The following is a 27,540-nucleotide window of genomic DNA, read 5'->3' on the forward strand; positions in this document are numbered from 1 at the left end:
TGCTTTATTCTTGCTTCCAGATGGATCGGGCTCGGCAGGGTCATATGCCGGGATACCTGCTCTGGGTTCTGGGCGGTATTCCGGTCTCCGCGTTTGGGGACTCAACAGTCCCTTTGTGAGATGCACCCAGCCGTTCGATGTTTCTTCAACCTCAATGGCCAAGATGTATGTCACCGAGATTGTGAGATTGGATCCTTACGGACCATATTTGCTAGGTGGATGGTGAGTTGAGTTTTCCACTCTTCATCTTCGCTTTGGCGGAAGGCTTCCTATACAACAATAACCGTCACTCGATCTGTTTTCTATTTTATTTCGACTCTTCGTTTCTGTCAGGAAACACCGTTGCTAACATGGACCTTGTTTATCCCCTTATAGGAGCGTTGGAGGCATTCTAGCCTTCGAAGCAGCCCGACTTCTCCGCGAGCTGAACAGAGTCGTGCAAGGCCTTTTCCTTATAGACGCCCCCTGCCCTGGAACGATTCCACCTCTGTCGCAGGACACAATCCAGCTACTTGACCGGCTTGGGGTCATCACCAGCAAAGAATTGCAACCGCAACCACGACCGCAACTGCAGCAGCAGTGGCGGCGGCCTGGGCGAGAAGAAAGCATTCGTGCGCATTTCATGGGCACCATTCAGGCGCTAAAGACATATAATCCTCTATCGACCAGGGAGGATGATGCTTATGATGCGCCACCACCGCCCAAATGTCTGACTCTTTGGGCGAGCGATGGTGTATGGGAAACCATTGAGAAAGCCAAAGGCGCAGCAGCAGCCGCCAGCATGCGGGTGGCAATAGAAGATGATCACGATACTGCTACTCCTGCTCATCGTTGGATCATGGAGAAAAGAACTACGACTGACTTGGGAGGTGGTGGTGGGTGGGAGGCGCTCTTACCTAGAGTTGAGGTAGAGGTGGTATCTGGAGACCATTTTACAATCATGAGATCGCCACAGAACCATTGTATGCGGAGTCGCCTTGCAACTGTACAGACTGGCAGACAGCGGCCGGCGATTGTACCTTGTCTTGGGAGATGCCGACTGGCAGAGGAAAGCTCGGAAGAGATGTCGACGACCGTGAATGGAAGTACCTTTCGGCGACTGCAAAGGTCGGATAGTCTGAGAAGAATGAGTGAGGAAGCCTACAGCCGCTCTGGTTCTGGAAAGCATTGAGGATAGCGAGACCCAGTAGGGAGTCGATACCCAGATCAGCGAAGTTCGTGCCCGAGATGACAACATCCCGGGGATCCACCTCGCTCTCAACGAAAATCACGGACTTAAATGCCTGGAAAAGGTCTATGGGCTCTTTCGCAATGCTCGTTGTCGGTGTGAGGATCCCAGTGCCTTCTTCTGGAGAACTTTGGTTGACCTGTTCATCGCCATCATCGCCTGATTTTGTCGCCTGAAGGTACGGGCGGAGATCACCAAGGGTTTTACTAGAGATAAGTGCTGACCTACTGATCTCGACTTGTAGCTCTTGTTGCAACCAGGCGACCACTGCAAAGGAAAGCAAAGAATCAAGCCCGATCTCGGCCAGATTAGTCTTTTCAGTCACCTCATTCACTAGAACCTCTGTTTCATCAGAGATGCAGGCCCTTAGTCTTGCAAAGGGGGTTTCATTAGTTCTCGGACGATCCGCAGCTTCTAAGGTACGCGATTTTCTTTGTTCAGGTTTTGCTATTGCCAGCGCTGCTCGAGTTGAAGGCAGCAGAACATCCAAAAGCCTCCTCTTGACTGCCTTGAATCTGACATCGGTCACAAGGCCAATAACGCGATTGCCGTCCTGCTCGAGAATGTATACGTCAGCCGACATGACATCCTTGTCCCCAGATGCTTGCGACTCCTGCATGTGGACATATGCCTGATATGCCCGGTCGCCGAAATCGAAGTGGCAAAGCGCATGCTTTTCCAGCCATGCGAGATATACGCCGTATCCTCTGGGATGGCCTCGCTCACATTAAGGATAAATCCGGAAAGGTGTATGAGACTGTCAAGCCAATGGGGGGAGAAGGTAAACTTGCTGTTCGTCGCGATTGATGCAAATCGAATCTGGGCTGCAGCCTCGAAAAGGTCGGAGTCCACCCATACCTCATCCATCCCTTGGAATGGCTTGCTATACTTGAAGAAGCTTGAAAACAGCCTATAGATCATACTGCGCTTCAATTTGTGGATCTCTCCCTTCTGCGCTGCTGCCTTCAGGCTATGAATCCGGTTCTGAATGAGATATTGTTGCTTCGCCCATTGCGCCATCCACACATTTCCGTCGCCGAAGATAACCACACATTGTGCATGAATAGCCTCATGACTCATGTCGTCTCCGGCGTAGCGCCGCGTACTGATGGTTACCATGGCGGAATGCGACTTGGCAGCTTTTGAAATTGTGATGTATGCCAACAGCTGATCACGACCTTCGAGAATGAGCGGTTGTCGCACCGTCATGTCTTGGATCTCCATCGCAGGTACACTGTGTGGCTCAGTGCGGTTCCATATATATATAGCCGCCGTGAGCGCCATATCAGCGTAGACAGAGCTGGGACACAGGGCCACTTGTCTGACCAGGTGTCCAGTAGCCACGGCTCGCAGGATTGGGTCATTCAGGTCGGAAACAAATGAAATCGTTCCGCCGCCCGCCACGAGCTCTTCTTTTTCAATTCTTTGTATCGTGGGCGTAGGCTCGAATGATCTCCAATCAGACTTCAGCCCACGAGTAGGGCTGTGTTTGGTGATCAACCAGTCCCCTCTGTATTGCAGCCAATAACTTTTGAGGTCAAAAGAATAGGGCGGCAACGGCAGAAATTTTAAGCGCGTCTCATGCTCTCGATGTATCGCATCCCAGTCGATCTCGAAACCAACACTGTAGGCCTTTGCGACACTCTGAGAGAGTGTGAGCCAGTCGCTTTGATTGGGAGTCATCGACAGAAGTGACGGCACGGACCGCTTTCCTAGGATCGACTTGGTCATGGGCGCGCAAAACGGACGCGCGCCGATATCTACCCAGAACGTTGATTTCTCATTGTAGTCGCCCCGCGAAATGATTGCTTGGATAGCCTGACCAAAGAGAACCGGTTGTCGAGCCTGTCGGCTCAAATATTCTGCGCAGAAAACACCCGGCTCGGATACGACCACGCCCAAACAAGTTGATGCAACAGGAACAGCGGGTCGATTGAACCGAACCTGTCGAGCCAGAGCTTCGAAGGACTGTAGGCATTGGTCGAGTTGCGCTGAATGAAAGGCATAGGGGACCCGCAAAATTTCGTGGTGGATGTCGCTGGCGCTCAGAGAGCTGGCTAAGGAGCTGATATCCTCGACGGTGCCACCTACGACTGTAGAGCTGGGGCTGTTGTAACATGAAACCTTCGCCAGAGGAGAAGCTCCCGACTAGCAGAAGATTCTCAACTTCTTCCGGAGAGACTTTTATCACCATCATTGCGTGGCTTCCTCGCTTGCAGTATTTCTCTATAAGCCTAGCCCGTTGCCCGACCAAGTAAAGCGAGTCGTGTAAGCTAAGCACACCAACAATGCACAGGGCTGCATATGTGCTCAGATTATGCCCGCAGACAAGCCGCGGAGTGACTCCCCAAGAACGCCAGAGACTGGCGAGGGCAATACCCACGGCGAAAGTGACTAGTTGTTCCTGAACAGTGCTTGTCTGGGTAAAATCGAGATTGTTATCTGATAGAGAATGGACGGCAGGCCTGAACTGTGACACATCTGGTCGATCTCCTGGATCTTGTCAAAGAAGTGCTTGCTGCTGTACATGAGCTGCTGACCCATACCCTGGTAGAGTGACCCTTGGCCAGCGAAAAGAAAGACGGTACTCGGGGATTGTTGGGCAGCAGTCAAAGTCTCATCAAGAGGCTCGCTCAGTTGAGAGACGAGCTCTTGGACGGTAGAAAAGGTGTACGCTTTTCGATGTGGATGATGCATTTGACGAGCGGTCATCGAGTAGGCTAGGTCTGATATACTGGTATTGGGGTGTTCTTGCAAGAACTGAATCAGACGGTCCATGTTCCCTATAAGAGCATGCGGTGTCTTTGCTGACACCGTCACAATCTGGGAAGAGCGATGCTCTTGTGTCAGGCCACCGCCGGTTTCGGCTTGTTCTGCCGTGTGTTCTTCTAATAGTAGACTCGTGTTTCCACCAGCTGCGTTGAAATTATTCACCAAAATCTTCCGCAGCCTGGTGCCGGCTAGGAAAGGCATCTTCATCCTGGGAATCTGGATGTTGAGAGCGCGAAACTGCTCGGCGGGAATGTTTGGGTTGATGACATTCTTGATTCCCACATGCGGCGGGATGATCGATTTTTGAAGCATCAGCACAGACCTGATGATTGATGCTACTCCGGACGCAGACTCGCCATGGCCAATATTTGATTTGACGGCTCCGAGATACAAGGGCGAGCTGTCTCTCGAGCGTGAAGAAAATGCCCGAGCAACCGCTGAGGTTTCTGCCACGTCCCCAGCCTGGGTTCCTGTTCCATGCATCTCCACATAATCCACCTCAGTCGGCTCCACATCGGCTCCCTCAAAAACCGTAGTGAACAATCGTTCTTGTGTGGGAGCATGGGGATGGGTGTAGAAATGGCATCAGCGGAATGATTAGTCGATATTGCCCGAATCACAGCTTGAATAGGATCTCGGTTGCGAATCGCGTCTTCCAAGCGCTTCATCACCAGCACACCTAGAAAAGGCAAGGCCAGAGGTAGATCAGATATGAATAGAAACTATTATACGTACCGACTCCCTCCCCACGGCAATAGCCGTCAGCAGCGGCGTCCCACGTTTTGCACGACCCAGTGGGGGACAAGAACCCGCCACGACTCAACCCCGCGAAGGGGTCAGAGGAGGTCATGATGTTCACGCCCCCTGCGACAGCCATGTCGCACTCATTGTTTTCCTGGGCCATCGCCGCAATCTATATCGCCGCCATACTAGATGAACACGCGGTATCGACACTATAACTTGGGCCATCCCACCCGAAATGGTGATTAAGTCGTCCCGAGCCGAATGCGCGCATGCCGCCGGGAGTCCAGAAGATCCCCACATCCTGGCCTGCGTTGGTTTCGCGGTAATCATCACTGGTCTGACCGACAAAGGTGCCCACGCGATGAGCGCGGCCCGAGGATCCGCGGCCGGGGGAATATCCGGCCATTTGGAGCGCCTCATACGTCGTCATCAGAAGTAGCCGCTGGGAGGGATCCATTGCCGCCGCCTCCTTGGCAGAAAGGTTAAATAGACGAGCGTCAAACAAATCTGGGTTATCTAGGAAGCACCCGTAAGGGGTCAGAGTTGTGTTAGGGATCCGACCGGTGATATCATGTTGGTTTCAGTACTGAAGCGATTGGCAGGAATCTGAGGTGTATCAGTATTGTTCTAGTTGCCAGGATAGCAGGATGCATAGTGAGCTGTACCAGTCGATGGAGGTCCAGTCCTTTTTCGAGGATCTCCCAGAACGTGTTTAAGCTATCGGCGCCAGGAAATCGTCCCGCCATGCCAATAATTGCGAAGCCACCGCGATGTTCCAATTGTGATACCTAGACATGGTGGGTCTGGGTTGAGTTCAACGTATGCTCTAGGGCATGCAATGCGTTAGACGGACCCAGCACCGTGAGAGATGTGTCTGTCCGGCTTTGAGTCCTGAGACTTTTCAGCACAGTCACTAGATGCACTGGGTGTTGAAGAATGTCATGCACGGCGATGTGTAGGTAGTCACGCAGCGTCAGAGCGTCGTGCACTGTAAGGCCAGTGTGGGTGGAGATGAGAGATGATTTGGGGTTTCGCGGCTGATCTAGAAGAGAAGAGTTCCCAATAATTGAATCAGGAATGGTCGGATAAATAAGGCTAGAATGGTACGCGGCGAAGATGGGGATTGAAATTATGCGAGCGCGAGGCATATAGTCATGCATGAAGTCTGCAAAGCCCTGCAGCGCAGAAGGCGGACCGGCGACAGTAAACGACGAGTTGGCGATGACACTGATGTAGGGTTGTAGCATTGGAGAAGCAGTCTGTTGGCTTGATCAGCTGACGCTCTCAGGCTCGACTCAACTTGTTTCTTCTGGTGTTGATTGCCTACACAAGTCTCATTGAACTGTTGTAGGGCACCCCGTAGCTGTTCTTCGGTGACGCCAGAGACGGACACTGCCCAGCTGCCTTGAACAACTGTGAGGGCATGTGAGCAACGACTGACGTAAAGTCCCAACCGAAAAGCTATGCAAGTGATCTCAGGTCCGATCCTCAGGACTTCCGATGCATTGGTGAGGCATGCTGCTGTCGCTGCTGGGAGCATCCCCGTACACAGGCCCACCATTATCCGCTTTGCAGATTGGAGGAAGTCCGGCAGCTGCTGTTCCAAATATCTTCAAGTAAAGTTTCACTGTATGTTACCTTACTTCGTCGACATACTGTATCTCTTCTGTCGTCACACTTACACATATAGATACCCTAGTTGACAGATAGTGAGGAGCACGGTGACGATTGCCGGCCTGTGCTCATCCACCGAGGCCTCTACGGCGAGGAGAAAGTCTCCTAAAGTTCGACATGCCCATTCCGCCTGACTGGTCACGGGTAAGGTCCGGACACCAGTTTGGAGGACTTCGGTACTGCGTCGTAGAAACTGGTCGAGGTCGGGCAAGCGCTTGGCTGAGCGAAGCAGCGCTCGCAGGGAGGAATCTAGGTTGGCAGTCTGATCTCCGAAGTGAACAAGGCTGACTGAATCATGATGGGCCATGATAGAGCAAAGAAATGAAGAGTGAGAAAGTTGGAGAGAGCATGATCCATTTGACTGTGCCTTGTGCTGGCAAGCATCCTTTTGTATTGTTGTAATGTAGTTCAAACTGTTGTTATCAAGTGCTTGTTGAGGGGGAGGTAAGTTATCCAAGGCTTGGCTCCAAGGCTGCAAGGCTCCGAAGCTCATCCACGGTCCACGGCCCGCGGCAGCTGCAGTTCCGCCTTCCCGATGTGGACGGTTGTTTGGGAGGTTCCAATTGCCAGTCGATAGAAGTAATGTACTGTAATTACAGAACTAGGACCAACACAAGCACTGGCAGGTGCCCAGCTGCCTACAAGCATGATCTTCAGTGGTTCAGTCGAATTGTTTGCTTCTGTAGATCCCCGTTAGACCAAGCCTCTGTGAAACAAACCCTTCGCGGAAAATAGCAAACTTCTTTTGATTGGGGTTCGCCCCCTTTCGAGGGGAAGAAAACAAGGGACCCATGAAAGGCGTTTTACAAACATTTCCAAGTCACTGTTCACTTCCGTCTCCCACATCGTTTGCACCCTGGTTATCCCTTCGTCGACCGCCGAGCTTGTGGGGAGCGTGAGTGTCGCGGAGCCCTCGTCTAACAGCGGTCCACAAGCCACCGCGATGCCCAGTGTTGGTAATACCGGCAAACCCCGTGGCCATCGGTGAAGCGATGCGAAGGACTACAGCCCACGGTGCCGCCCGAGTCCCAATACGAATCCCAAACTGTATAAACGAGTCTAGAAGTTATAAGCTGCATCACGACATTAGGACAAGTATGATACATATAACGGTACGTACACATACAGGACATGAAGCTTGACAGAAGTCGACTTAGGAATGTGAAGCACAATTGAACTCTGTACCTTACGTGCACAAGTCAATTTAAGGGGGGCGGGGGGCAGGGGGCGAGTTGACATGAGATAGATTATGCTCATTGAGAAAAAAAAAATAACAAAAAGGAGAACGAAACCATGGCTAAATCGTGACACCATGTGGATATATTTCTCTGCTGTCAGCTTCTAGAAATCCATAGGGTACTCACAATAAGCCTACGCGTTGCCGATCAGATCCGCGGCCTTCTCGGCTAGCGCATAGAGCACGGCCTGATAATGACCGGCCAAGGACAAGGGCAAGACGCTGGCATCGACCACCCGCAATCTCTCGACTCCATACACCCGCAGCTGGGTATCGACCACTTTGCCCATCGCTGCGGAGCCTGCTGGATGATAGAAGGTGGCTCCGCCGCGCTTGACGACCTCGTCAATTTCCGCATCGGTCGAGGTGGCGCTCAGAGGTCCCAGGCCCGGCCGCGGAACTTCTTCGACCACCATCTCCTGTCCCTCCGGCGTGTCACGGAGCAAACGCGTCACCTGGCGGATGGCCGCCCGCAGGATGGCACGATCCACCTCGGTACCGTAGTAATTGGGATCGACCAGGGGCGCGGCATGCGGATCAGCCGAGGCCAGGGTGATGCTGCCGCGCGAGGTGGGGACCACCCCCAGGACCGCGGAGGCGATGTGGGTGCCATCCATGGGGACGTCGACGCCGGCTACCGCCGCCCCTGCGGGCGCGTACACGACCAAGGTCTCAACGTGACAGAAATCGGGCGCAAAGTAGGGATGGTTCTCGATCTCGGCCGCACTGATTCCATCCGCCTGCAGGGCTCGCATCAACTCCGCCCGCGGCGTCGGCTGCACCGTTGCGACCCAGTCACAGGGAAGCCCTAACCCATAGGCCGGCTTCTGCCAGAAGGGCGTTCCAATGGACAGGCCCTTTTCAGGGTGTCGCAGCTTCCACCACTGGTTCAGAGAGAAATGGTCGTGAAAATTGCGTCCCACCTCGGGTGCGTCTACCTGGACGGGAATGCGATGTTTGGTTAGCTCTTCGCGGGGCCCTATGCCCGATAGCATCAACACTTGAGGGGTCCGATAGGCACCGGCGGCGATGACCACTTCCTGTGCAGCGTGGAAGGTGGTCCCGTTGGGGAGCTCAACACCGGTTGCGAGCTTGTTGTTGTTGCCGTCTTTTCCAGCCAGTAGGACCCGCTTGACCAAGGCCTCGGTTCGAATGGTGATGTTGGACTTCTGGAGGACCTGGTAGGCCTCACTGGCAAGCTGGCGTTGACCATCGTGCCAATTTTCGGTCAGCGCAGCCAATCCTAGCGGGTGACCAGCATTGCCGTCAGCGATGGACTCTACACCCAAACGACTCCATGCGGCGCGCAGGGGGTCACGGAGGGGATATTTGCGGTCAAGGCTACTGGAGGCAACAGTGGCGTTATGGATAGGACCTGATTGGCCATGGATGGTGGGATCAGCGTTGGGGTCCCAGTGCGTCTCCGAACGCTTGAAGTAAGGAAGAAGGCCCTTATAGCTCCAACTCTCATCGTTGACCAGCTGTGCCCAAAGGTTGTAGTCAGCCGCGTTTCCACGAGTCCAGGTTCCATAGTTAGTGGCGGTGCCACCTCCTAAGGCTTTCCCAGCAGCATTATAGCACTGCCGGCCGTCTAAGTGGCGCTGGGGTATAGTTTGATAGGCCCAGTCTAGTGGGGAGAGGTGAGCACCAAAGCAAGCAAGCGGTGCGCTGGTCAAAGGATGACCAACAACATTCGAACCGGCTTCTAGAAGAAGAATCGTACGCGAGGGGTGTTGCTCAGCAAGGCGACCGGCCAGGGCCGAGCCGGTGAGACCACCACCCACGATAATGTAGTCGTACGTAGCCATGGTTGGTTTATTGATGAAGACGCTGGCAATAATGATGATACTGATGGCACTGGTAAGAAAAGACACGAGAGGAAGAAAGAGGACCGAATTGAGGATGAAGGTAAGAATAAGAATCACATTCGAAAGAATGAGAAGGGGGGTGGGGTGCTATTTATGATTTGATTATTGGCATGAGCTGTGTACTTGAGCCCAGAGACATAGTTTAGTTACCCACAGCAGTTAGTCAATCCAGGCAAATAGTATCTAGACCTTCCTTTAGCTCGGCCTTGGGTAAGCTCACTGCCGCAACCTCACCATCAATCACAGGGAAAGCTGCCCCCTTTGTCCCTGTTGGGAGCAAATCTGGGCTGTATGGCACCAAGCATTTAGTGCTGACAGTGGGTTCGGGGGAAGGATGATTATGACAAGGGCCTTGGTGCCTGAGGTGCCAGCTCACCGCCCACCCGGCTGCCTTAGCTAGTTCCTCCGAGATAGCCTCACGTAGGAGAATCAATCCTTCTTCACACCTGCCAGAGGCGTCATCAGATTAGATTGGATTGTTGGGCTCGGGATTAGTTGGGAGCGGTGTCGATTTGGGGCCCCCTATAGTGTAGAGTTGACTGCGGTGAGTTCACTGCCGCATCATGGGGGTTTCGTGGATTGCTGCGCCGATATTTGTACTCGGCGCCTGCTTACATGAACTGGCTGAAAGCGGACAGAGCTTTGACCTGCATAATTAGCTTCAGGCTTCAGTGTTATGCTTTCGATGTGGTTGGCAAGATCACGTTCGGCAGCGATTCGGTAAGATGACCCTTCCTTTTGTTCTCGGTTTCTCCCTCGTTGGGCCTTTGAACTTGCTCTGTCAAATCCGTGATTGAAAATGAGAAGAGAAGACACTGACCATAATCTTGCAGGATTCATGCAAAGATATTGAGGGAACAATTGATGCCCTCCAGAAGTTTCTCACCTAGACGGCCTTGATCGGATTCTTCCGCGAATGGCATTCACGACGCTACGGCCCTCTCGACCGACTTTGATCCTCAGGGCTCAATAGTCGGTCATATATCATCAGTTTTCTGTAGAGAAAAAGGTCCGTCAACTAGACAAGACCGCTGGTCGACACAAGGAGCCGCAGCAAGAGGATCCCCCAACAAGCCAGGGGTCACGAAAGAATTAACAGCAGCAACAACTCCCCAAGACTTCATGGAGTGCATGGCCGGCGAGCGGGCCCGAGATCCGGACAAGGTCAATGACTTCCACATGATGATGATGGGAGGTTCTAACCTAGTGCATGAATACAACTTAAGAACTGAAACTTGATGAGAATATATAGTTGTTGAAACAATATCCAGGTTATACGTAGGATTGTAGTTCTCGGAAGTAGAGTCGGACCGAACCCCATCCTCGGCCCAGGGAAATCCGGGGCAAGACCCGCTCACGCTTGATTCGGGCCTTTCACATGTCATGATAACAACCAACCTTGCCTACAATTCAACTTCTCCCTGTCCCTGTTCTTCTCCTCCTCCTCCTCCTCTTCCTCCTCCTCCTTCTTCTTCTTCTCTTCTCCCCACTAGAATTTCACCCCACTTTCTTACCTACTACCATAATCTCATTTCCCTCATTGTTCTCTCCATCCGGTGTCATGCTTCCCTTATCGTTGTCAACCCTGGCTAGCTACGGTAGATAACTGATTTATCTACCTACTTCCCAGCCGCCGCCATGGCCGTCCAGTCCAAGCTCCTCTCCCTGCCGCCCGAGCGCTGGTCCCTCCCCTTACGCCCACTCCTCTCCAAATTCACCTCCCTTTACCTCCGCCATCGCAAGCAGATCTCCCGAACCGTCTATTTAGCCCTCTTCGCTGCCCTCGCCAAACGCATCCACAATGCCATCTCCGAGCAGAAAGCCGCCTCCCAGCAACAGGCGGAGATGCGGAGCAAGCGGCCCGGGACCAGCAGTCTAGGCGACAGCGGCAACGCCAACGGCAGCGGCAGCGGCGATATCCCGCGTAAGAAAGTCGAGGTGAACCGCGAGTTTTTCCGGAATCTGCTGCGGCTGCTCAAGATCGTGATCCCGGGGTGGAGGAGTAAGGAGCTGCGGTTGTTGTTCGGCCACAGTGTGTTTCTGGTGCTGAGAACATTGCTGAGTCTGTATGTCGCCGAGTTGGACGGGCGGTTGGTGAGCAATCTCGTGAGGGGCAAGGGGAAGGACTTCTTGTTGGGGTTGGTGTGGTGGATGATGGTCGCGGTGCCGGCCACGTTCACGAACTCGATGGTGAGTATAGTCATGGATGATGTTTAGACAAAGGAAAAGGACCACTCCCTGACCTCATCGCCAGCTGTCATACCACCAATGCAAATTAGCCCTGAGTTATCGCAAGCGTCTCACGGACTACATCCACGAGAAATACCTCTCGAATATGACCTTCTACGCCATCTCCGCCCTGGACGATCGGGTCAAGAACCCGGACCAGCTTATCACGGTCGACGTGTCCCGCTTCTCCGATAGTCTGGCGGAGCTGTACTCGAACCTGGCCAAGCCCGTCCTCGACATGGCCATCTATAACTACTCGCTGTCCAAGAGTGTCGGCGGCGAGGGACTCTTCCTCATGGGTCTGCTGGTGCAGGTCTCGGCCAACGTCATGCGGGCCCTGACGCCGCCCTTCGGGAAATATGTGGCCGACGAAGCTCGTCTGGAAGGAGAGTTCCGGTTCCTTCACTCACGCCTGATTGACTACAGCGAGGAGATCGCGCTCTACCATGGCCACGAAGCCGAGAAGGACACTCTCGACAAGGGCTATTTCACCCTAATCAAGCACGTGAACCGCATCCTGCGGAGACGGCTCTACCACGGCTTCATGGAAGATTTCGTAATCAAGTACTTTTGGGGCGCTCTGGGCCTGATCCTGTGCAGCATTCCCGTTTTCTTCAAGATCCCCGGCCAAGTCACCCAGACCATGGGTGATCGGACCGAAAGTAAGCCTGCCTCCTCCAGATTCCCGTAACCGATTACATAGAACCATCTAACACATCCGGACCAACAGGCTTCGTCACCAACCGCCGCATGCTTCTCTCCTCCTCCGACGCCTTCGGCCGCCTCATGTTCTCCTACAAGGAAATCTCCGAGCTCGCCGGCCACACCGCCCGCGTCTCGACCCTCCTCGAGGTCATGGACGATCTGCAATCAGGCCACTTCGAGAAGAAACTGGTCTCATCCGCGACGGACTCGACCTCAGCGCACGCTGCAACCCTAGCCTCCCGGGGCACCGTCACCGAAACCGCAGACGCGATCGAATTCCGCGACGTACCCATTGTCTCCCCGAACGGGGACATCCTGGTGCGGGCGCTCTCCTTCGCCGTACGACCCGGGGACCACCTGCTGATCGTCGGCCCCAACGGATGCGGGAAATCCTCGCTGTTCCGCATCCTGGGCGGCCTGTGGCCCGTGTACGGCGGCACGGTGCGCAAACCCCCGCCGGACCAGATCTTCTACATCCCGCAGCGGCCGTACCTGTCGCGGGGCACGCTGCGGCAGCAGGTGATCTACCCGGACAGCCTGCGCGACATGCGGGCCAAGGGCGTCACGGACGAGGACCTGCACGCGATTCTGGCGGTCATCGAGATCGCGGGCGTGGTCGACCGCCCCGGCGGCTGGGACGCCGAGGAGGAGTGGCGCGACGTCCTCTCCGGCGGGCTGCAGCAGCGCATCGCCATGGCCCGCCTCTTCTACCATAGGCCCCAGTACGCCATCCTCGACGAGTGCACCTCCTCCGTCACCCTCGAGGTCGAGCGCATCATGTACGAGACCGCCAAGCGTCTGGGCATCACCCTCATGACCGTCTCCCATCGCCGCAGTCTCTGGAAGTACCACCGTCGCATCCTGCAGTTCGACGGCCAGGGCGGCTACATCTTCACCAAGCTGGATTGGGAGCGGCGGTTGAAGTTGGAGGAGTATGTTTGCCCTGTCCCCCCATCATGCCCAAAGATCTAAACTAATCATCGTGTGTGGAACAGTGAGAAAGAAGACCTGGAGCTTCATCTCCGAGCCGTTCCGGAACTGCAGAAGCGCATGGCCGAGCTAACCGCCTAATCGACTAAGGAGGGGGCGTTTATATATACTGAATGTCGTTATAGAGTTTTCTCTGGTCGATTTCTTTCCCCTTGCCTGACTTTACCTCTGTAGCCTCTTTTACACCGATCTCCCTCACGTACTTAAATCTTGTTGATAGTATCGATATCGATCATGTAAGAATTATGCCAAAGATACGTGTCTTGAGCCAAGATCTACATAAAGAAATGGAACCGATGGAAGTAAAGCTCATGAATAGAAGACAGGCGCAGCGGTATTGGCAAGACAACTATGCAAGGAGCAAAAAAGATAAGCACATACAGAAGAAGCTCTCTTTCCTCGCTCCCTTTAAACCACCGTTTCCTCCCCCGCCCTATTTCACTCACTCAAACCGGATCGAGGCCGTGAAGTTTTGTCACGAATTAATCCTTGACAACAAGCGGCTCAATGTTCCAGATACTTTCGGCATACTCGCTGATGACCCGGTCGGTTGAGAAGAAGCCCATGCGCGCCACGCTGATGATGGACTTGGAGAGCCATTCCTCGCGGTTGCGGAAGGACTCGTCCACCAGGTCCTGCGTGGTGATGTACGAGTTGAAATCGTCCGAAACCAGGTAGTAGTCGCCGTGCTCGACGATCGAGGCCAGCAGCGCCGAGAAGCTGTTCACGTCCCCGAACATTCCGCCGCGGATCGCCTCAAAGACCTTGGCCAGGTGGGGGTCCAGCTGGAAATTGCCGTAGAGGTGCCGGTGCCGGAGCTCCTCGACATCCTCAGCGAGGTTGCCGAACAGGAAGATGTTCTGCTCGCCGATTTCCCGCGTGATCTCAATCTGCACCCAGAGTTAGCATCATCATCACCATCCTTGTCATTACCACTGTAAAAGAAAACAAGGGATGGTTTCCATACATTAGCTCCGTCGCAGGTACCAATGATCAAGCCGCCATTCATGACGAACTTCATGTTACTAGTTCCACTTCCTTCCGTACCCGCCGTTGAGATGTGCTCGCTGATGTCCGAAGCAGGACAGATGATCTCTGCCTTGCTAACGTTGTAATCCGCCACGAAGATGACTTTCAGAAGATCGCCAACGTCGGGATCTTCGTTGACAACCGAGGCGACCTTGTTGATCAGGTGGATGACGGTCTTCGCCATCCAGTAGCCCGGGGCGGCCTTACCACCAAAGATCGATACGCGTGGCAACACCTTCTTCTTTTCCTCGGCGGACATGGACTTGATCTTCAGGTATCGGTGAATTACTCCGAAGATGTTGAGCTGCTGTCGTTTGTACTCGTGGATACGCTTGACCTGAATGTCGAACAATGCGTTCGGGTTCACGCTGTACCCGGTTGTCTCCTTGATGTGTTTTGCCAGACGGAGCTTGTTGGCAGTCTTGATCTCTTCCCACTCTTTCTGGAAGGCCTTGTCATCGGCAAATGCCTCCAGTTGGTCCAAAAGGGTCAAATCGGTCAAGAAATCGTAGCCTCCCAATCTAGAAGCTATCAAGTCAGAGAGGCGAGGATTTGCCTGGTGCAGCCAACGACGCGGAGTGACGCCATTAGTGACATTGGTGAACTTGTCAGGGCCATAGATGGTCACAAAGTCCTTGAATAGAGTCGTTCGGAGAAGGTCTGAATGCAGTTCTGCGACTCCGTTCACTTTGTGGGATCCGATAATAGCAATATATGCCATCCTCACCATCTTAGGGTGGGACTCCTCGATGATCGACACCCGAGACAGCATTTCTCTGTCCTCCGGGAAATTCTTCTCCACAAACTGCAAGAAATACAAGTTGATATCGAAGATGATCTGCATGTGCCGTGGCAAAAGGCTCTGCACCAGGGGGACAGACCATTTCTCCAGAGCCTCCGGTAGGACGGTGTGGTTTGTGTAACCGAATGTCTTGGTGACGATACCCCAGGCCTCGTCCCACTCCAAGCCCTCCTGGTCAATCAGGATGCGCTGCAGCTCGACAACAGCCAAAGTCGGATGTGTGTCATTGAGCTGGATGGCAACTTGGTCGGGAAACTCGCTCCAGGATCTCTTTGTCTTCTTGAATCTTCGAATAATGTCGAACAAGGAGGCGGCACACCAGAAGTACTGCTGCTTCAGTCTGAGCTCCTTACCGCGGTCCAGGCTGTCGTTAGGGTATAGCACTGCTGAGATGGTTTCTGCGCGTTGCTGCTCCGCGACTGCACTCTCATAGTCGCCTGCATTGAATTTCTGGAAGTTGAACTCTCCGCTAGAAGCCTTGGCCGACCATAGTCGTAGATTGTTTGTAGTGCGAGTGCCGTATCCGGGGACGGGAACATCGTATGCCACGGCCTGAACAACTTCGCCGTCCTGCCACGAATTCACGGTCTTGCCGTTCTCATCTTGATACTTCCGAACCCAACCGTAGAATTGGACGTCAACAGTGATTTCATGCCGAGGGAACTCCCACGGGTTGAAATCGAGCCAATAGTCAGGAACCTCCATCTGATAGCCATCGACAATCTCCTGTTTGAAGATACCATATCGGTATCGAAGGCCGTAGCCCCATGCAGGGTAGTTGAGTGTGGCCATACTGTCAAGGAAACAAGCAGCCAAGCGTCCAAGACCTCCATTACCCAGGGCAGCATCATGCTCCTGGCTGATCACATCTTCGATGCGGAACCCAAGGTCCTTCAAGCCCTCTGCGGCACATCGCATATGACATTAGCAAGGGCTCGTGCAGTCGCGACCGCGGATTGAGGGCTTACCTCGGGCAGCATCCTTCAAACCAACGTTAAGCATTGCATTATCCAAGGCTCTTCCCATCAAGAATTCGAGAGATAGATCTGTTAATGAAGTATAAGCAAGCGGTCCGCCTACTGAGGGGAATTACTTGGCTCACGTACAGTACACCCGCTTCTGATCTGCAGAAGCCTGTCGCTGCTGGGTCTTGTTCCACTCGATAATCAAGCGGTCCCTGAAAGCCAAGGCAGTTCCGGAGTATGCAGCCCTGGACAACTATGAGATTCTCTTTTGATGCGCGAGGGAGTAGGACGGAGGAACCAACAATTCATCGCAGTTGTAGAGCGAGCGAGCCAGTGTAGTTTCAATGTGGCGAACCAGCTCATTCTGTCATAGCAATTAGCATGTGAAGACATCACCAATCATTTGTCTATAGTCTACCTCAAAGTCTTCCTTGTTGGTAAAGCCATTGACGGACTAGTCAGCGAGTAATGTTAGCCACGGATCTCTGAGGGGTATAGTACACATGCTGTGAGCTTACGTGTTTCTTCCACCTAAGAGATTGTACAAGTCAGTTCAGTGGACTTCCAATGGCTGGTTGCAAATACGCCTGAGCTCTCTGGGAAGCGGCCGCCAGGATCTTTGGTGTAACCGAAGAAGAGGGGTGAAACCGGGTACTCACGCCTCTCTCAGGTGCTCAGGGATGCTAGCCTCGACACTCTTGATTTCTGCTGGGCCAAAGCCGGTGAAAGTACGTCTGTGCTTGGGGCGGCTGAAGCTGGGGCCAACAGGGCCTTGAAGCTCGGAGACGGGAGCTCCAACGGAGGGTCTCCTTTCGCGGCGACTTTCAGCCATTATGACGGTCGAAATGTGAAACGTTCGGTATCTTGAAGGTCGCTGAGAGTAATTGGGACTGGGAAGCTGATGTCAGTTGAGAGCCGTGCACCCAATGAATCAGACTCTGTGGAATCCAAGCTAACCACACCAAAAGAAAGCGAAAGGAAGAGTTCTTCACTAGAGATGGGGAGAAGGAAGCGGAGTACGAGGGAGGGGGAGGAGGGGACGAACGAAGGGAAGGAAGGCAGAGAGCGGGTACACAAACCCCGACTTAAGAAGGATGCGAGATGCGAGAGCTCGAGGAAGCGGAATCCTACGCACCGCACCGCGTGACAGGGAGCTCTCGATTGAATTGAGGTTCCAGGATTAAAGCAAGGCAGGGAAAGAGGGTGACGAGGGGATCAGAGGGGTTGATTGAATCGCTGACAGGACTACTCCGTATACTGAGGGGGAACCAGGGATCCGATCATACGTTGGCACGTTGACTGGGCCGTTCCCCATGCACGTTGACCGTATGTCTAGACCCTGGTAGAACCGGGGCTTGCATAGTGCCAGATGGCGTGGGAACTAATTGCACGACGGATGGCTCGGAATCGGGAGGAAGGCCTCTTAGTGTCATGTATTGAGTAGGTAAATATATTCTGGGATACTAGCAAGAGATGGTTTGGATCAGCTCATTGGTCAATGACACCATCATCGACTGATGTTGGTGATAGTGATGACGATGAAGCTGTTGGGTTGAGGGTGAGACATTAAATATGGGACGAGAAAGTTGCAGCGCTGACCGATAAGATAGAGAGATAGCGGTTCAGTTTGATGGCCGCGATGGCAGTGATGCCGTCACGTCACGGGTCAGTCGGTGTCTGTGCTTTGCGGTGCTGAGCGCTGGGCTGTGAGCTGCAGCTGCAGCCGCCAATTCCCCGGACAGCCGCTATGACGCACCTCCACTGCATCCCGCGGGGGATCAGACAATCATGAATGAATAATTCATCTCGGTTGTTCTTGTTTGTCTGAGAGTACAGATGGGAGCAACTGGGAGCAGAAGAGAGCATGCAAGAGCATGACTGAGGAGACTGAGGAGATTGAGGTGTGAAATCAATGCCTTCATTGGGAGTACTGTAAGTAGTACAGTACATACTTTAAGGAGTTGGTGATGATCGGTGATGATCAGTCGGTCAGTGGTGGTCTCAGCTTAGTTTTTGGTCCAACTGCAAACATCTCTTCCTCCCTCCCTCCCTCCCTCCCTCCCTCCCACTCCACCCCCAAACTCAACCCCGCACTTCCAATTCTACTCACAACTCAAATAATAATTGAGAACAGACCTCGACCATTGTTGACCCTCCTGCAAGGTCCTCCATTCCTCATGACCTTCCCCCGCTTTGCTACGTTCGCAAAAATCACCCGTCCAACTGCACTTCCAACAGAAGACAAAGAAAATTCACGTGGTTTAGATTACATGTATATAGTCGCTACCAATGATTGTGAGAGATGAATAAAGATTCGCGGTCACGGGCGAACTGCGCAATAAGGAAATGGACACTTGTAGCGAACAAAAAAAGGATAGCAAGAATGGAGAATTAGAGAGACAGATTATGATAGATATGGGAATGAGAGATCGCCGTCCAAATGCATGACATCAATAGGAAATAGGAAAATCAAGATGGGAAAAGGAAGTTCAAATGAAGGGGGAGGGAGGAGGAGGAAGGACAAGAAAGAAAAGAGACAGCTTGAAGCGCATGAGAACTGAATATCAAGCGCCCCCCTCATACAAGCTATATGCAAAGTAAAGTTGAAGCCATTAACTTTTCAGCTTGGGATGAAAAATCTCATCAACTCCCAAGCTCGCTGAAAGGTTAAAGGGCATCCAATCATGGCCAACCCAGACCAAGTCTCCCTATTGAGCAAGCCATCCCGACCCTAAAACAAAAGAAACTGGAACACAATAACACCTTGCCAGGTAAATCAACAGACCCATACCATTCCAACGCCAGGCACTTCAAACTGTGACACGAGTCAAGCACCGCAACGCCGACGCCAACCCACAGAAAACAACACATGTGGGTAACCATGAGAATCATGAGGCAGGAAAACAAAACAAATGGCTCAAGGAAAAGGAGAAAGAAAGGAAGGCAAGAGAGGGACGGTGAGAGGAAAGGCCATGGACAACTCAACACCGCGGCCATGCCGTGAATGGAGTTCCCTCTGATAGGCGTCCCACTGACATGTGGAACATAGGAAAAGGTTGGAGAATCACGGTGGGAAGATCTAATCAACCAGTTGACAAACGCCATATTTCTCCCTGGCAGCATAGCATTTCCTGCCAGCAATACTTCGACTGGCCGAGGAGCTCACCACTCTAAAGGATACCGGAATCTTTAAGGGCGTTTTGTAATATCGTCTCTTTCACGGCAGCGAAGACTAATCGGATGTTGGTGGTATCGGTAGCTTGAGTAAGACTGTGCGGGAATAGTCAGAGATCATGGAGCTGCAGTCTCGGCGACAAGGCGGACTTACTGAGGGTAGAGATTCAAATGCGCCCGATTGACTTGATTGAATCTCCACAGAAGATACTTGGCGGCGCGATTTACATCATTGCCGCCCGAGTAATCGGGGAAGTAGTTGTTCAACGGCGACCGAGGGAGTTTTTGTCGGAAAAGGTCGACCTTATTTAGAAAGAGGATGATACTCGTTCGCATGAACCATCGAGAGTTGACAACAGAGTCGAACAGCACCAAGCTTTCCATCATCCGATTCTTCCAGCCAGTTAGATGCTGTATCCACTGACGGTGAGCATCAAGAGACATACCTGATTGCTTTCCTCTAATAGAACTTGGTCATATTCGCTAAGCGCCACACAGAAGATGATGGATGTGACATTTTCGAAACAGTGAATCCACTTCTTGCGCTCACTGCGCTGGCCGCCCACGTCGAACATGCTAGACACCAGGTTAGCATCACAGAAGACGCAGTGATCAAATTGGAATAACAGAGGCACATACTGTATGCTTAGTTGGCCCATCGTAAAGCGAGTCTCATAGATACCGGTAGTCTTTGTTCGCGCGCGAAGCACATCATTTACACTGGGGATGTAATCTGGAGCTGATATTCGTTTGGCTTCCTCGAAAAAACTAGTTCCTTCTCGTCAGTGTGCAGGCCGCGCGCGGTGAGATAGAGGGCGGGCACTCTTACTAGGGCGCGGAATCCATCAGATAGAATTCGTTCTGGTGCTCTAAGACCGTCGACGTACAGGGGTCATTCCAGAGGTAAGTGATCGCATCCCCAACCTTACTGTCGAGCGGCACGTTGGGATCGGGGTTGATATTGTATTCGAAGATGTACTGGATATAATCGCGGACTTTTTGACTCGATGGTTCCAGAGAGAACTGGTGATAAGCGGCGATGAGCGATTTGGCGCAATCAAGGAGGTTCTTGTATACGGTCAGACGATATAATGACAACTCTTCGACCGTGTAGCCATTCTGATGGATGATCTTCATCTGCTTGACGATTGTCGACTTCCCGCTTTCTCCGGAGCCTAGACAAGACACATCCTGTTAGCGCAGGCCTCCATAGTCTCACCGTTCAGACAAGGGGCACGAAACCGACCGAGTAGTAAGATCTTGCATTCTCGCCGTAGTCGTCTCGAATCTTCTTCCAATTTGCGATCGATAGCCTGGCTCCTCCGCTTCTGTTCAACATCTCCGGTCGCCTCGGAGCTCATACACGAACCCATTTTCTCGTATAATTCCCAGGCAGCGGAGAACTAGCCCATTAGCTGCCTGCGGAAGCGTGCGGCATCCACCTATCAGACCGCTGACACCTGAAACCCCCGGGAGATGCAGTTCTCGAACAGTAGGTCGAACTAGGTCTGAGACCGGTCGAATCGTAGGACGACTGGGGAAAATGGCGCGATCGAAAGACAATGGAGAGGTCTCGTGGGTTTGCGATCGTCGAAGAAGGCTCGACTAGGGATCGAGGCTTGCGCGCGGAACGGTGTAAGGCAAAACCACACCGGACAGGTTCGGGGTTTGGAACAACAACGAGGGCCTGAGCGACGTCTGCAAGCTTCGGAAACCGTAAGTGGTGTGACCCGTGATATGGGAGGTTGAGAGGAGAGGTGAGGAGAAAGGCGAGGGCGAAGGAAACTAGGGAGGTGAGTCGGTTGAGGAGGATGGTTGGATAAAGAGCAGGGTCGGTTGCGTGGTAGATACGTTATAGCTCTCGCGGCGTCTGAGCTGAGAGGAAAAGCTGGGGTGAGGGGCGTGTCAGAGTTCCCAGTGCGGAGCAGCAAAACGAACGAGAATGACGACCTGACGCTAAAAAAGGGTAGTCAAGGTCGATCGGGAGTTGATGTGGGAAAGTGGATGGAGGCGCGCGGATCTCGAGTGAGATAATGTAAGCAAGCAACGAGGATCTGCTGTGGTCGGTCGGCAAATGGTCGATCGGGGGTGGTGTTGGAGGGGAAAGGGATGGAGGGATTGAAGTGGTGGTAAGGTAGGGTAAGTAGGTAAGATTTGTAGATTGATTGATTGATCTATTAATGGTTCATGATTAATGGTTCATATGTTTGGGGAAGAAGGGGGAGGGTGGTGTGGAAAGAGAGGAAATGACAGCTCGTGGGTGTTTCAGAGGAAAGGCGGGTAAGTTTGTTAAGTTAGTTAACTTAGTTGGTCGTCGATTAGTTTAGTGAGAGTAGGGAATGACTGTAGTGAGACGGATGGATGTTGGATGTTGGATGGGAATTCGAGGAGTGGATATCCCCAATCGTCATAGCACTCGTTTTCACCTTACCCAGTGTTCAAAAGTCCGTTAGGTTAGTTCGTTAGTTAACTTAAGGTCGACAGGTGGAAGTGGAGATTTGAGGAGACCGAGAGACCGAGGGAAGGGAAAGATTACATACACTTGTTCGATCGTAGGGGTGATGAGTGGGTATTCGTTGGTAAAAAAACGTGGACCGCCCACTCTCGACTTGCCCGGAGACTGGTAGACTACTAGTAAGTTACCTACGTCTTTAGTCTAACCAACTGGACGGAGTGCTGGACTTACCCTACTAGTGTCTAGTTCGATCGGGGTCCAGATGACCAGATGCGCCGACAACAAAGGGTCTTGACTGCCAAGCTGGATTCTTTGATTTGTCCTTCTCTCCAATTTCAAACTACGGAGTACGAGGTGCTCAATTATCTACAATACTCTGTGCTTAGCTCCAGTGTCGCCGAGACAGACCACTGCAGTACCAGCCAGCCAAGCCCTTCTTAGAGACTGGGACGGAAAATACTCCCCCGACAGGTTCCGCTAGTCACTTGTATACTAAACTTACTGCTTGCTACCTTTCATATTTACCTAGTAGGTACAGTACAGCACCATGTTCGAAAGTTTCACAGTTGTCCTCATGAACAACTTGCCAGACCCGTGGTAGGAGGCATTGACGGCGACGGTGCTATAAGCAAAGTCGCGTACGGAATGTCCCTCCTCCTCGACGGAGTATTCATTCCGGACTACTAGACATGCACGGAACACAGAGCCACACGGGAGAAGATCCCATGGACTGATATTCTTTGGACCTCTGTCTGTCATGGTGTTAAGCTGTCGGAATCATAATTGTCAGAGGCTGATTCGAGGTCACACTAACTTAGCAGTAGCTGAGGTAGGGATACCAGCTTTCCCCCAACAATGACTCCGAAGGCTGCACCACTCCTCATTGACCGGGTTATTGATCCTGACTATGCACATTTATATATGGGAGAGTCTAGTATTTTAGATAGACTTCATGGTATTAGGCTTAAAACTAGGTGTCTTATCCAAATCTATATATAATCAAGCCCGGGGTGCGATCGGGTCGGAGTTCCAGAGTTAGACTACAGGGCGTCTATTGACATGGGTTCTTGGCTTGTCATTGTTCTTCCCCCCTCCTCATCATTCGCTACTCTCGTTGCTGATGGTCCGTGAGAAACAAAGGCACATGGCTATGAGTGGGCTCGGGAACATGCGGCGCTCGCAAGTTCAAGACAGGTTCTTCCACCCTGCACTTTTCAAGTACGAAGAAGATTACGGGGTACCATTTGCTGGGTTCAAATTGCTCTGAACTTATTGGTACTAGGTATATATATTGATGTCCAGCTACCTCGGTAGCAGTGTTCGAGCTGTAATGCCCCACCTTGAACACAATCTATTGGATTGGAACCTCAAACGCTGAACACCATACTTCTTCAACCTCACTACCTTATAGGTTGATCATTTCCGATCATTTCCCATCTACCGTTCTCATGTTTCGACAGTACCTAGATAGGCATGTCTTACCCAGGCGGATCAGGCACGCTTTACTATGTAACCCGAACCCGAGTCGTGGCACGAATAAATAAATGACGGGGAGTCTGGATATAAAGGTGACCTACTCCAGGAAAATGTAAAATCAACCGAGTCTCGGGTAAACCAGGAAGAATGTTCCAAAGGAAAGTCGCTCTCTTAAACAGTACATAAGCGCTTGGACCCAACGAGGGGCGGGCGGCCTTTACCGACAACCGCAACATGTTGTCTCGACCTGGTGGAGTCAAGAATTGAGACAGTCCAGATAGTTAATCGATTTAGATAATTCTTAAATCTGGGGGAAGGGGGGAAGGGAGCCTCAGTCCCTGAAGGCTATATACAGGACTAGTAGATGTAATATAGGTTATACTCAGTAGATAAGGATATAGCTAGAAAAGGGGAACTGAGATCGATTGCCATAGGGGAGACAGAGAAAAGGCAGACTTGAGAAGGCGGAGGCGGTAAGAGGTATAGATCTAGAGGGGGACAGCGGGAAAAAAGATGGAGCGGGATGGGTTTTGACGCGCGAAGGAAATGGAAGTGATTGGAACCGTCACCTTGCAGACCCACCAAGGTATGATGACATCGTCCAGCAAAGGTCGAAACATTACGTAGTGAAAAGCCAGCCAGCCAGCCTAGTCCAGCCGGAAGTCCATGCTTCGACCTGGCTGGCCATTCTATTATGTGCGCATCTGGATTTCTTCCATAATCGGCCGATATATCGATGTGATTCTGGTTCTGATTCCCAGACCGGTACCGCCACAACTTTCGAATTGCCAATATAGATGTGTTATACAGGATCTTGATATGATCCTCATTTTTATTGTGGTTTTGGTTTCGGTTGTCATGGTCACTGTCGTAGATGCGGTTGTGGGGTAGTATAGAAATCAATGTTGCAATCTGAATGAATGTACCGTCCTGAAGTCATCGACTGGGTTCTTCAGGTACCACGCATGAAAGCCAGAGTTCTTCTGGGGGAAAAAGTATCCCTACGTCTCCGTAGTCCTCCTTAGCAGCCAGTGAGTTATGCTAGACGGTTAGGTAAGCGTAGTGAGAGAACAGCATCATCTGTAGGGGTGTCCACTTCCGGCCAATAGATTCCGACGAAAAAAGGGTTCTAGACAAGAAAAATCTGGGATCAAGCCAGCCAGGTCGTGGGAGGAAAGGAGAAGAGGGATAACTAGGGGAAACGAAATCACACCAACCCAAATTTCTGGCTTAAGGCTGCGGTGTGTGTGTGTGTGTGTGTTGATTATGGCGGCGGCAGTTTTTCTGCCATACCCTGCTTCGTTCGCGGACGTCATCGGTCTTGTTTTGGGCGTTCCGGAAACTCGAACTCAACGGACTAGGAAGAAGAATGGTCTTTTCCCCACACACCCTGCTGGGGCGCCACCTACGGCTTTTGCTGCCTCGCTACTCACTCACTCACTCACCATCTCATTCTTGTTCTTGCTTTCTCTTTTCTCCCCCTCTCTCCAAGTTTGGTGCGCTTGACATCTTAACTTAGATATTCCTCCCTGCGCCCGCAGGACCTGGTCTTCTTCTTTCTCCAGACATCATTTCCTCCCTCTCACTCTTACTCCTCCTCCATTTCTCTCTCCCCCTCACTCTCGCTCCCCCCCCTTCACATCCTCGCTACGTTATCCACCGCCCCCCGAGAATCTCCGTTCCAAAATACAAACCCCCGTATTTCCTCCCTTTCTGCATTGAACTGAACCTGGTGTGCCATCCATCCTTGGTTCAAAATGGCGGAATTCGTGCGTGCCCAGATTTTTGGCACCACTTTTGAGATCACCAGCCGGTAGGACGGACTGAGCCCAAATTACCCCTCCAAGCGTGTCGGGATGACTTCTAACTTCGGACTTCACAGGTACACCGACTTGCAGCCGGTGGGAATGGGCGCCTTCGGTCTTGTCTGGTATGGCTATTAACAGCGGCCCCGTTTCTTGCTTTTTGATCGCGACGCCTGGTTTCTGCAGGTCAATCAACCGAGCATTTTACTGACATGCGCCCCTTTGGGTTCGACCAGTTCGGCGCGGGATCAATTGACCGGGCAACCAGTCGCCGTCAAGAAAATCATGAAGCCATTCAGCACACCCGTCCTGTCCAAGAGAACATACCGCGAATTAAAACTGTTGAAACACCTGCGACACGAAAATGTTGGTCTATGCCGCTTGACGGCGATTCGCCGCCCCGCCGTGCTCCCAAGGCTGACAATTTGCAGATCATCAGTCTGAGCGATATCTTTATCTCCCCGCTGGAGGATATGTACGCATTCGTCATTATTCCCTGCGACAAGTTTAACTCTAACATGGTAACCGCAGTTATTTCGTCACAGAGCTGCTGGGCACCGATCTCCACAGATTGTTAACTTCGCGGCCTCTTGAAAAGCAATTTATTCAATATTTCCTTTACCAGATTCTGGTATGTAGTCGGCACCGATCCTGTCATCTCGTCTCCCAGACGCTTTCTCGTGACGGTCACTAACGGTCTATAGCGGGGGTTGAAATATGTCCACTCGGCCGGTGTCGTTCATCGTGACCTCAAACCCAGCAACATCCTTATCAACGAGAACTGCGACCTGAAAATCTGCGATTTCGGTCTTGCCCGTATCCAGGATCCGCAGATGACCGGCTATGTTTCGACCCGGTATTACCGTGCGCCTGAGATCATGCTCACTTGGCAGAAGTACGACGTGGAGGTGGATATTTGGAGCGCAGCATGTATTTTTGCGGAGATGCTGGAAGGAAAGCCCCTGTTTCCCGGAAAAGATCACGTCAATCAATTCTCGATCATCACGGAGCTGCTGGGAACTCCGCCCGACGACGTGATCCAGACAATTTGCAGCGAGAATGTGGGTGACAATCGGTTCGAATCCTCCAGCGCCGAAAACTAACTCTTATTGTGATCATTAGACGTTGCGATTCGTCAAGTCGCTACCCAAGCGTGAGCGACAACCTCTGGCCACCAAGTTCAAGAATGCCGATCCAGATGGTACGAATATCATGTCCTCCTTTGCGGTTGAAGGCGAGAGCCTTGCTGACATTTATTAGCGGTCGATCTGCTGGAAAAAATGCTTGTATTTGACCCGAAGAAGCGCATCCGGGCTGGCGAGGCCCTTGCCCACGAGTACCTTGCCCCGTATCACGATCCGACCGACGAGCCTGAGGCTGAGGAGAAGTTCGACTGGTCATTCAACGATGCCGACCTACCTGTGGATACATGGAAGATTATGATGTGGGTTTCATAACGGCACGATGCAGAGGAATCCACAATGCTGACAACAAGACAGGTACTCCGAAATCCTGGACTTCCACAACATCGACCAGGGCAACGATGCCGGTCAAGTGCTTGTCGAGGGGGCTGCGGCCGGACAGCAGAGCTTTGCATGAGGAGAGATTCCTGCCTAAAATTACCCTTGACGAGGTGCACGGAATATGATAATGATGTCCTTTCCTTTTATGTTCTCATGGTATGTAGACTGGATGCGGGGATTGTGATATGCACGTTCACGTACTTATGTTCTGGCCACTACATCGCTTGTTTTTTATGCCCCCCCCCTTTTTTTTTGTTTCTCAATGATCTCCAGGCTGTTACAAAGTCCGGATAATGTTGGAGATTAGAAACGTCTGTAACATGACCCAACTGTTTGGATTTTTCCATTCTGCTATACATACACTTTACATTATTCCGGTCATGATCGACGGAACATTGTTTTGCCTTTCCTTCTCACCAAGTGGTGAATATTGTTTCCCCCCTTTTTTTGAGGTGTGCTTGATAGATTTTGCTCAACACTGAAGCAAGTTACCTAATAATCAATGCAATGACTGTATACAACTGCCTTGAAACCACTTCAATGATATTATCCGAAAAGAACACCCGAAGGAAAGATAAGATATCTGATTGGATTGTTGTCTGTCTCGTATCTGAACTACCTTACTAAACCTATCTTTTACTCCGCTATAGCAGGAGAACCTAAGATAACTTAGGGGTAGACAAAAATGTTGGGTTTATTTCCTTCCTGTTGTCATATTGGGGAAGGGAAGGGGGGTCCTTGCAGTGGGTGGGGGGATCCATCACCGCTCTCTGTCACCGCCCGCCCGCTGAGGAGGAGGAGGGGGAGGAGGAGGAGGAGGAGGAGGAGGAGGTGGTGGTGGTAGTAGCAGTAGCAGTAGCAGTA

At 52.1% G+C, this 27,540-nt stretch overlaps 7 protein-coding genes across 7 annotated transcripts; 3 read left to right on the forward strand and 4 right to left on the reverse strand.

Moving 5' to 3' along the window:
* Positions 1-154: 154 nt before the first annotated feature.
* Positions 155-861, forward strand: BO72DRAFT_501723 (alpha/beta-hydrolase; the record flags this gene model as incomplete). The annotated part of the gene is made up of 3 exons (XM_040949005.1): positions 155-222; positions 376-787; positions 850-861. 3 exons carry the CDS (start codon positions 155-157, stop codon positions 859-861), a joined length of 492 nt encoding a protein of 163 aa, XP_040795675.1.
* A 77-nt stretch (positions 862-938) lies between these two features.
* Positions 939-6,725, reverse strand: BO72DRAFT_501724 (ketoacyl-synt-domain-containing protein; the record flags this gene model as incomplete). Its single annotated transcript, XM_040949006.1, has 11 exons — positions 939-1,901; positions 1,955-3,376; positions 3,516-3,622; positions 3,700-4,548; positions 4,736-4,864; positions 4,931-5,260; positions 5,332-5,350; positions 5,410-5,532; positions 5,605-6,003; positions 6,072-6,354; positions 6,427-6,725. The coding sequence occupies 11 exons, from the start codon at positions 6,723-6,725 to the stop codon at positions 939-941; spliced, it is 4,923 nt and encodes a 1,640-aa protein (XP_040795676.1).
* A 758-nt stretch (positions 6,726-7,483) lies between these two features.
* Positions 7,484-9,882, reverse strand: BO72DRAFT_311184 (GMC family oxidoreductase). Its single transcript, XM_040940508.1, has one exon. It carries the CDS (start codon positions 9,461-9,463, stop codon positions 7,790-7,792), a length of 1,674 nt encoding a protein of 557 aa, XP_040795677.1. The 5' UTR covers positions 9,464-9,882; the 3' UTR covers positions 7,484-7,789.
* A 1,050-nt stretch (positions 9,883-10,932) lies between these two features.
* On the forward strand, positions 10,933-13,726 carry BO72DRAFT_481587 (ATP-binding cassette long-chain fatty acid transporter PXA2). The gene is made up of 4 exons (XM_040947687.1): positions 10,933-11,713; positions 11,778-12,414; positions 12,483-13,389; positions 13,453-13,726. Exons 1-4 carry the CDS (start codon positions 11,162-11,164, stop codon positions 13,526-13,528), a joined length of 2,172 nt encoding a protein of 723 aa, XP_040795678.1. The 5' UTR covers positions 10,933-11,161; the 3' UTR covers positions 13,529-13,726.
* Positions 13,727-13,845: 119 nt separating this feature from the next.
* On the reverse strand, positions 13,846-16,446 carry glpV (glycogen phosphorylase). Its single transcript, XM_040945999.1, has 3 exons — positions 16,385-16,446; positions 14,415-16,324; positions 13,846-14,337 (listed from the first exon to the last, which is right to left on the reverse strand). The coding sequence occupies exons 2-3, from the start codon at positions 16,194-16,196 to the stop codon at positions 13,930-13,932; spliced, it is 2,190 nt and encodes a 729-aa protein (XP_040795679.1). The 5' UTR covers positions 16,197-16,324; positions 16,385-16,446; the 3' UTR covers positions 13,846-13,929.
* Positions 16,447-19,413: 2,967 nt separating this feature from the next.
* Positions 19,414-20,790, reverse strand: gpaB (guanine nucleotide-binding protein subunit alpha gpaB; the record flags this gene model as incomplete). The annotated part of the gene is made up of 6 exons (XM_040941854.1): positions 19,414-19,513; positions 19,572-19,810; positions 19,864-19,993; positions 20,057-20,185; positions 20,247-20,592; positions 20,664-20,790. The coding sequence occupies 6 exons, from the start codon at positions 20,788-20,790 to the stop codon at positions 19,414-19,416; spliced, it is 1,071 nt and encodes a 356-aa protein (XP_040795680.1).
* Positions 20,791-25,229: 4,439 nt separating this feature from the next.
* sakA (mitogen-activated protein kinase HOG1) lies at positions 25,230-27,197 on the forward strand. The gene is made up of 8 exons (XM_040946000.1): positions 25,230-25,278; positions 25,390-25,519; positions 25,585-25,628; positions 25,685-25,784; positions 25,858-26,214; positions 26,276-26,354; positions 26,414-26,597; positions 26,653-27,197. Exons 1-8 carry the CDS (start codon positions 25,256-25,258, stop codon positions 26,750-26,752), a joined length of 1,017 nt encoding a protein of 338 aa, XP_040795681.1. The 5' UTR covers positions 25,230-25,255; the 3' UTR covers positions 26,753-27,197.
* The last annotated feature ends 343 nt before the right edge of the window (positions 27,198-27,540 follow it).

This window comes from Aspergillus fijiensis (assembly GCF_003184825.1).
Source record: "Aspergillus fijiensis CBS 313.89 unplaced genomic scaffold BO72scaffold_93, whole genome shotgun sequence".
NCBI lineage: Eukaryota > Fungi > Ascomycota > Eurotiomycetes > Eurotiales > Aspergillaceae > Aspergillus > Aspergillus fijiensis.